The sequence below is a fragment of the Monoraphidium neglectum genome, assembly GCF_000611645.1.
Source record: "Monoraphidium neglectum strain SAG 48.87 unplaced genomic scaffold scaffold01155, whole genome shotgun sequence".
In the NCBI taxonomy this organism is placed as follows: domain Eukaryota; kingdom Viridiplantae; phylum Chlorophyta; class Chlorophyceae; order Sphaeropleales; family Selenastraceae; genus Monoraphidium; species Monoraphidium neglectum.
This window is the reverse complement of record NW_014012473.1, coordinates 7911-16641: the sequence shown is the minus strand read 5'-3', so window position 1 is coordinate 16641 and position 8731 is coordinate 7911. Positions and strand designations below refer to the sequence as shown.

Sequence of the window (8731 nt, the reverse complement as noted above, 5' to 3'; positions counted from 1 at the left end):
GAACGCGGGTCACTCCTGCCCTCACTCGCACGCCAGCATGATTGCTGTTGGGCGTGGTGCAATGCACATGCTGGGCGCGTCGTCTGGCTGCTCATGCGGGCCCGTTGTATGTCCGGGGATGTGGGAAAGCAGCACAGGGGTGACGCGGCGGTCTGCAGCGCGCTCTGTGGCCACTCGCTCGCGCGCCACGTCAACCTGTCAGCAGCGTCTGGATGACCACTCCCAAGGTGTCCCCTGGTGCGCCCGCCACAGCGCAGCGATATCTAGGCGCCAGCCGATACGCCAGTTCAATCACCTTATCGCACATCATTCTGGCCCCTCAACGGGGCCTATCTTCGTCGCTATGGCTCTCCCACGAATCGGTCAGGTCACTCATCTGAAGCCCCACAATGTCGCCAGCAGCCAGGGCAAGCACACCACGGGGGTGCATCCCAAGCGCAAGAAGGACATCCGCTGCAATGCTGCGGCCGTGCTTGAGGCGCGGTGAGCTGCACCCGCAGACTGACAGCAATGTAGGGAGGGCGGCCAGCTTCGCCTGGAGTCCTCGCAGCCTTACCAGGATACTTCGAAGCGTTTCTGCGAATCAAAGCCACACATCGCGCCCGCTGCTACATCCACGCAGGCCGCTGGTGTCCTGCGACGGAGCTTCGAGTGCGACCGCGCCCAGCATCCCGGTCTCTGTGCCCGTCAGCGCCGTGATTAGCGGCCCTGAGGCCGTCCTCGCTGTGTGGACGGGCCCACGTGCCCACCCAGCGTTGTCGGAGGATGGTGCGCTGTCGACGCCCACATCGCCCAGCGCAGTCACCAGCGGCGGCGGCGTCCTGCACATTGGCGACATCCCCCTGCTGGCCGCGCCGGCTCAGGATGCCGCCAACGTCGAGCAGGACGCCAGCCATGAGGAGGCACTCGAGGTGGAGGAGCGCGGCACACCCGCCGCGCCGCCGCAGCAGACGGTTGCGCGCGCGCATGTCGTTGCTGCGGCTGCCGTCGCGGCTGCCGCCAATCAGGCGTCGACTGCTGCGCAGCGCGGGGGCCCACCCGCCCCAAGCAGCAGTATGTACATGGCGGGTGTTGCGGCGGGGGTCGCCGCCGCGACTCTGGTCGTGCAGCAGCAGCAGGCGCAGCAGCAAGCACAGCAGCAGGCGCAGCAGCAGGAGCAGCAGCAGCAGCAGCAGCAGCAGCAGGAGCAGCAGCAGCAGCAGCAGCAGTCGCATGCTTTGCAGCAGGCACAGAACCAGGTGCACCAGCAGCAGCAGTATTACCCTCAGCAGCAAGAGCAGCAGGCGCAGCAGCAGCAGCAGCAGCACCAGTACCAGTACTGGGACCCAATGCAGCAGCAGGCGGCCGCCGCCGCCGCCGCAGCAGCAGCTCAGCAGCAGCACGGCCAGGGCTACTACCCCGGCGGCCCCCTGCCGCGTGCGCCCTCTGGCCCTCAGCAGCAGGCGGTGTTCTACGCGCCTCCCCACTACTACGCGCACCCCCACCTTCCGTACGGCTACCCTGTGGGCGTCCTGCCGCCCCACATCCAGCCAGCGCCGGGGTACGCGCCCTACGCTGTGCCGCACCCCCACTACGAGTTTTACCCCCACCCCCAGCAGCAGCAGCAGTGGCCCTCTGATGACGCAGCCAGCGGCAGCGCCAGCGAGGCGTCGTTCGCGCACACCTACCCGCCCACCCCCGTGCCTAGCACGCCGCTGGGCTCCCGCAGCAGCGTGGCGGGCAGCGCGTTCGGTGGCCGCGCCGGCGGCCGCAGCCGCGGCGACACTGTCACCGTCTCCGCCGCGTCGAGCGTGAAGGACGCGGCGGGTGCGGTGGCTAAGGTGCTGGAGCGCCAGGGCAGCTGCCTGCTCGTAGCACTCAAGCGCGCCGGCGAGGGTGGCCCCTGCGGCGCGACGCACGTGGCCGCAAAGACGCTCGCCGTGAGCCGCTTTTACGTCAACGCTCGCATGGGCGCCGCGGGCGCGGCCGGCGGCGCCGCGGCGCGCGCTCTGGTCGCAGCTGCTGAGGGGCGCTCCGGCGGCGCGGCCGCCGCCGTCGCCTCGGACGACGGCGCAGCTTCCACACTCGGCAAGGAGGAGGTTACGTTCGTGCCTTTCCAGCGCTCTGGCCGCCCTCAGGATGCCGACTCCCTCGGCTTTGTGGTTTTCAAGGTCAAGGCCGACAACCTGCCCATGGACCTGCCTCCGCCCGTCGGCCAGCCCTCTGCTCTCGCTGCGGCGCGCGGCGACCAGCAGCAGCAGCCGTCCGCGGAGGGTGACCAGCACCAGCAGCAGCAGCAGCAGCAGGAGCCGCCGCTTCTCAAGGCCGGCGCGGGCACAGACGTGAACAAGCTCTCCAACGCCGTCATCCGCAACGTGCTGGAGTGGGGCCGCGTTTCGCTGCAGCTCGCCGGCCCGGCCGCGTGCCACGCCGCGATGCAGGCGCTGGCCAAGGCGCGTGCGCGGCTTGCCAAGAAGTTCTCGGTGTCCATCGCGGTCGCGTCGGCCTTCAGCACGGAGGACACCTCGGGCGCCCTCGGTCGCGCGACGGTGTTCTACCGGCTTGACGTGCTGCGCGTGATCGGTGCCGCCGCCGAGGCCGCGGCGGCGGGGTGGAGCGCGGCCGGCCTGCTCGGCTCCGACGCAGACGGCTGCACGCTGTCGGTGCCTGGGGACGGCGCGAGCAGCTGCGGCGGATGGTGAGGATTGCAGTATGCGCGTCGACGCGGCGCGGGCCCCTTTGGACATCGACGGAGTCGAGACGCTGCCCGGTGGCGGCGATGGAGCAAGCACCGCGGTGTCGGCACCTGCCGCTTGTGCGGGGCGTGGTAGTTGGTGCATGGACGGCTTTGCTTTGGCCGCTGCGGGGTGGTAAGGGGCTCCTTACGCCCTAGCCAGCCCACATGTTTGAAGCTGCGCCTGGTTGTGGGGCTGTTTGTTACAAATGAAGCCGGGGAGTTGTGTCCCGTAGATTGTTTCCTGCATGTACAATGATCATATCACACTCGAGCGTTTCGCAACACATTTACGAGAAACAACAACACGATTGCTGACTTTTGTAGGAGCTTGGAAAGATCAAATCAAAAAACCCTGCGGGCGTGCTGCAACGGGCTTGCAAATGGCTTCTCCTTGCTGCACGTTGCGCTGCCCTGCCGGTGTCCATCGAAAGAACCACCCGCTCACCAACAGGTGGCGCAATTCCGCTGCCTGTTTTGCTGCGACAGCCCAAGTGCTGGGTGCCGCGCGGTTTCTGGTACGCGCGCCGCACACCGCGGTTGTGTACAGAGCGCGTAGGTGTTCACACCTAGGCACTGTTTTGTGGCGAGCCTGTTGCTGCCAGCTTTCCCTATCGATGTTGGCGCATACAGCGCTGCCCAGTGTTGTCCTTTGAGCGACAGCATTTCCTGGGACCAATTGTGTGTCACAATTGCCCAACTTTCCTTCCAATGTTTTGTGCCGAGCGGCCCCTCTGTGGCGCTCTCCCACATTTACAGGCTGTACTCAGCCCCCCCTTTCCTTCTTATATGTCCATTCTCATGTGTGTAAAGTTGCGCACAAGATGTTTGGTGTGCAAGCAAGCACTGTTGCTGGGGGGTGCACACGAGAGAATATTCGACAGGGTGAGATGAGCAGGGCAGGGCAGGTGACGGGTGCAGTGAGATAATGCGGCGCACCACGCGACAGTTTCAGCTGTCGGCTTTATGATATTCGCACACGTCACATGCATGCCGCTCATCGCAGTGTAGGTCACACACATTCTGTATGCTGCTTCAATCTGCAGCCACACAGCTGTGCAGTAACGTATGGCAACGGGCCTGCTGAGAGCACGGCACTGCTGGGAGCAGCAGCATAGCACATCTGCACACTCGTCACTGCCACTTCCTGGGTTGCGCGGCAGCCTGCTTGTTGTCATGGCTGGTTCACAAGTCAAGTGATTTGCATGTGCTTGTGCACACACTAATGTATCATTGACAACCGGTACTGCGTTGTTCGTTTGACTAGCTCACAACAACTTTCTTATTTTGAGGGCCTCGGGCTTTCGAGACCATCTAAGGGGATCACAAATGTATGAACAAGCTCCGTCTGCCGCTGTGGCCGCCCTCTTCCTCGCGCTCGCCGTGGGGGCCCTGGCAAACTTCTTTTCGTCGCACTACCGGGTGTATGGACTCATATCTGGCGCCTGCGCACGTGAGACAATTTAATTGATGAAAGCTCACCTACCATGGCTGTGGCGCTGTCTGCTGAACGCGGTGCATTCGGGCACACCTGCACACATCATACTGCGATGAAGGTTGCGCTGTGTTGCCGCACAGCCGATTCGAGCGCGCTGCCGCCCGCGCCTCGCAGTGAGGGGCGTTGCATATGCACTGAGGGCCGCATACCCCGTGAATAGCGACCAGGCCATGGTCACGGCCTGGTGGGCGCTCACCGCCGCCGGCCTAGGCATGGCCCTATGCAACAGCTCAGCGGTGCTGAGCTCCTGGTGAGCGCTGCGCGCTGCAAGGGGTGAACGCCGTTCCCCACAGTTTGTGTCTGTCAACGAGGACTGCATGTCACGTTTACGCTATTTGCATGAGCGGCACGATGTGCAGCGCCTGCCGCCACAGCGCACCGCAGGTGCGTCGCGCACCTGGTCGCTGACCTGGCTGGCTCCTCGCCAACCCCCGCCACCGCGCCTTCGCCTGCCCCAATCCCAAAGGTACCGCAATGCAAAAGCCACCAGCAAGCCTGCAAACTTCAAATCCTGGGTCCGGGCCTCTCAAGCCATGCTGATAGCCGGCGCCGTCTTTGGCCCGGTGATGGGCGTCGCCGCCGCGGGCCTGGCGCACGGCGGCCGCACCGCCGACTCGGTCGTGGTGGCAGCCAACGTCAAGGCGGCGTCTGCCTGGGTGAGGCCTCGCTACGGGCTGCGGCAGGCGCAGGGCGTCGGGCGCGTATACTTTGGTGTTGGCGGGCTGCGAGAGCGGGCTCGTTTGTGTGGGCGACGATGCGATGATGTCAGTGGATGCTCGGCAATCCCCAAGCTCTGCCTCCTGCAAGCGGCGCCTCGGCCACTGCGACGGTGCACCGCCGCCGCCACGTTTTCGTGTTTGGGACGTCCGCGGTGAGCCACTGACGACGCCTCACCCATTTGCCTTGCATACCTCGTGGTGCAGGGCCTGCTGGCGGTCGCGGCAGTTATCACCCTGCAGGCAGCGGTCGCATTCTTTGGAAGCCTCGTCCGCTTCGCTGCCCCCAGCCCCACGCCGAAGCCCCGCACGCCCAAAAGCAGCGGCGGCGGGGGCAACCTCGCCCCTGCCGCGGCAGCCGGCAGCCCGGGGGGCAGCGGGGGCGGCGCGGGCGAGGGCAAGACTGAGATTGAGCGGCACGACCCCGAGCGCGGCTGCGCAGAGGCGATGGACCTTGGAGAGCCCATCTCAATCATTGCGACTGTCATTGAGGAGGGCGCGGACGCGGGCGACAGCCCTGAGGATGTTGAGGGAAGCAAGGGCCCCCGCGCCGCCCCCGGCTTCTGGCGCCGGCTGTGCTGCTGCTGCTGCGCGTGCTGCTGCTGCTGCCGCGGCGCGCGTCGCGCGCGTGCCGCCGCTGCGGGCGCGGCGGCGTCGTCGCCGGCGCCGGCGCCCGCGGCGCCGCCGCGCGGCCCCGACCCGCTGGTCGGCGTGGTGCTGCTCTGCAGCGCTCTGCTGGCGATGGCGGCGGCGCTAAGGGCCGTGTCGCTGCGCGCGGGCGCCTTCTGGTGGGAGGACAAGCTCCTTTTCCCGCTGCAGGCGCTGCCCGAGCTCCTCTCCGCGCTGCTGCTGGTGGGCCCGCCCCACTTCATGGCGCGCGTCGGCATGGCCAGCCGGTACCAGCGGTGGCAGCCGAAGAAGGGCAAGCCGGCGACCAGCCGCCCGAAGAACAGCAACCCGGCGATATGGAAGCGCGCGGGGCTGCCGGCGCCGGAGTCGCGGACGCAGACGCAGAGCGAGGGCGTTTGAGGCGGGGCCGGCGCGCGCAGGCGGCCCAGGAGGGCTTGGTGCGCCTGCGGGCGCGTGCACGCCCCTATGGCTGCACGCGTGTGTGATGATGACAGCTGGGTGCCTGTTACCTCGTGAGGGGGGGCTGCAGGGGTTGCTCATGGTGATGCTGGATGATGATGGTGTTGGTGTGGTGTGACTCGCCTGGTGGGTCCAGCTGGGTCAGTGAGGTCACGGACGAGTTCACACCGCTGCGGTCGATCACCCACGCCCGGGGTTGACGACCCCCGGCTGCTCGATGCAGGCAACTATCTGCTCTTGTGAGGGATCAAACTTAGCCTGAATTGCAATCCTGTAAGTTCCCTACAACGTTCAGTTGATCTAGTCAAGGAGCAGGCAACGTCCCCTGGTTTTGGCGCCGGTATGCTGCCGCACTACGGCGGGGTCACCCTGCAGAGTCGACGACGCAGTGGCGTGCAACGACGCACATGTACAGGTGTGTCTTATTTCGTTCATAACTTCATGCGATGTACATGACTGTTACGTCGCCTATAGCTCGTAGGTGGCATGTAAACACTTAGAGGTGCCTTACATGGCGGACCGCGGGCATTTGCAATCTGATGGCGCCCAGAGCAGCGTCGACGCGATCCTGCAGCAACTTGAAGAGTGGGCAGCAGACGTTGATGAAAGCACGTTCCTGTTTTGGGCCCAGGCGAGCTTCGACGGCGCCGCAGGTGGAGCCCTGGCCGGGCCTCACAACGGCGGCAGTGCCAATGGTGCGCCCCAAGCCCACGACTACCGCCAGGCCCCTGCCTGCACCTTGGAGGCCTGCCCCACCTCCCAGCCCACGCCCAGAGGCAATCCGCCCTCCGCAGCCGGCGGCGACGGGTCGCACGCGCAGCTGGTGGAGCGCGCGCAGCGCTCCATGCTGCAGCTGCATCAAATCCTCAGCCCCGACCTGACAGGCGGCGAGGCCTGGTCGCCACGCGCGGAGCGCAGGCGCCGTGGCGGCCTCAACGACGGCGGCGATGAGGTCATGGAATCGGCCGGCGGGTCGCCGCCAAAGGGGACGATGGACGGGATAGACACCATTGAGCAGATCCACTGGATGAAAGACCAGAAACAGCACTGGCTGGGCACTCAGCACGGCGACGGGCTGGGGGAGGGGCGCGGCGCCCAGCCGCAGCCCGCGCCCAGCACGGCGGGCGAGCAGCTGCAGCAGCAGCAGCAGCAGCAGCGCCCGCCGCGCGCGCAGGGGCTGACGCCAGAGGAGCGCCTGGCGCGGCGCAGGCGGTCCCTGGCCGAGTCCAACAAGCGTTACCAGGCCCGCCGCAAGGGCATGGTGGGTACCTAGGGGGCGTGCATGCGGGGGCAGCCGCGAATGAGCTGTGATGGCAGCTTAGCATCCCGCCCTTGATCAGTCGGTTCCTTTCAGCGGTGAGTGGGACCTTGCACGTGCGTGTGCACACACACATACACGCATGCATCCACACACGATCGCACCAGCTTGCGAGGTGCAAATCCGCGCAACCCGTGCCCACGCCCCCTCCTTTCCTAGATGGACGAGCTGCAGCAGCAGCTGGCCGACCGCCAACAGCAGCTGACTTACCTGGCCTATCAAAACCTGGCCCTACGCGCCAAGATGACCAGCCTGTCCGCCCTGGTGGCTGACCGCGAGATCAACCTCCAGACCGCGCTGGGCCGTGGCGCCACGCCCGGCGGCGCGGGGTTCGAGGACGCGGCTGGACCCTTGGGCAGCGGGGGTCTCGGCGGCGGCGGCGGTTTCGGCGCGGCGCCCGGGCTGGAGCGGGCCGCGCCGCCCTCGCCGCCGTTCGTCGAGGCCGCCGCGCAGCTGCGGGCGGCGCTCGGGGCCGTCTCCGCGCGCCACGCGGCCGCGGGGGCCGCGGTGGAGCGCTACGCGTCGCTCATCAGCGCGCTGCCCGGCCCAGACCAGCTGGCGAGGGAGGGCGCGTCCGGCGCGGCCGAGCGCCTGCGCCACGTCCACACCGCCTTTGTCGCGGCCGCGGGCGTGCTGCTGCCGCTCGCCGCGCCCGACGGCGCCGCCGCCGCCGCCGCCACCGCTGCCGGGCAGGGCGAGGGGCCCGAGGGCGAGGCGTTCCACGTGATCGCCGCGGTGGCCAAGACGCACATGAGCACGATGCGCGCGATGGCGCAGGCGCTCGGGCCGGCCTGGTGGAACGTGGCAGAGTGCCGCATGGACACTGGAGAGCACTCGGTGAGCTTCCAGTGCGGCGCGCAACCCATGCCTCATGTTCTTGGAGTGCGTGCACCGGCCAGCCCACGTGTCTGCGACACACGCTGCGTGTTGAAGCGGGCATGGGCCGCCACGTCAGCGCGAGCCACCAAACGACTCTGCGTGCCTCGCGTCCGCCCTCGCCCCGACCGCCAGCCTGCGCCCGTGGAGCACTGGGTGTCATTCCTGGCGGCGCGGCAGGCGGCCCTGGCGCGCTTCAAGATTGGGCTGGGGCGCGACAGGGAGCTGCTGGCCGTCGTGATGATGTTCACAGAGAGCATGCACAAGGTGCCTGGGCGCGCGGGGCCCGCGCCGGGGCCGTCGCACCCGGCAAGGGCCCGGGGGGCAGGGGTGCGGCTGGCGCACGGACGGGGTCGAATGGGCTTTGTCATCCTGCGGGGCCGGGCGGGCCTGGGGTCCTGCCGCTCTCGGTTTGCCCAGCGCCGCGGGGTTGGGGTCTGCTGGCGGCTGCGCGCTTTGCCCTGTCTCATTTATCCCCTGCACGCGCGAACCCTCCCCAACGCCGCGCCTCCCCCCCCCCC

At 67.5% G+C, this 8731-nt stretch overlaps 3 protein-coding genes across 3 annotated transcripts in view; all 3 read left to right on the top strand.

The window, feature by feature from the left end:
* Positions 1 to 343: 343 nt before the first annotated feature.
* Positions 344 to 2681, top strand: MNEG_6851 (hypothetical protein; the record flags this gene model as incomplete). Its single annotated transcript, XM_014044678.1, has 2 exons — positions 344 to 483; positions 623 to 2681. The coding sequence occupies 2 exons, from the start codon at positions 344 to 346 to the stop codon at positions 2679 to 2681; spliced, it is 2199 nt and encodes a 732-aa protein (XP_013900132.1).
* A 2063-nt stretch (positions 2682 to 4744) lies between these two features.
* MNEG_6850 (hypothetical protein) lies at positions 4745 to 5956 on the top strand (the record flags this gene model as incomplete). Its single annotated transcript, XM_014044677.1, has 2 exons — positions 4745 to 4867; positions 5135 to 5956. The coding sequence occupies 2 exons, from the start codon at positions 4745 to 4747 to the stop codon at positions 5954 to 5956; spliced, it is 945 nt and encodes a 314-aa protein (XP_013900131.1).
* A 571-nt stretch (positions 5957 to 6527) lies between these two features.
* The window catches only part of MNEG_6849 (hypothetical protein), a gene marked incomplete at both ends in the record, with an annotated part of 3570 nt that continues 1366 nt past the window's right edge, over positions 6528 to 8731 (top strand). The window contains 4 exons of the mRNA XM_014044676.1: positions 6528 to 6711; positions 6811 to 7277; positions 7494 to 8171; positions 8346 to 8477. Of these exons, the coding sequence (XP_013900130.1) occupies positions 6528 to 6711; positions 6811 to 7277; positions 7494 to 8171; positions 8346 to 8477 (1461 nt within the window). The remainder of the gene's footprint in view (positions 6712 to 6810; positions 7278 to 7493; positions 8172 to 8345; positions 8478 to 8731) is intronic.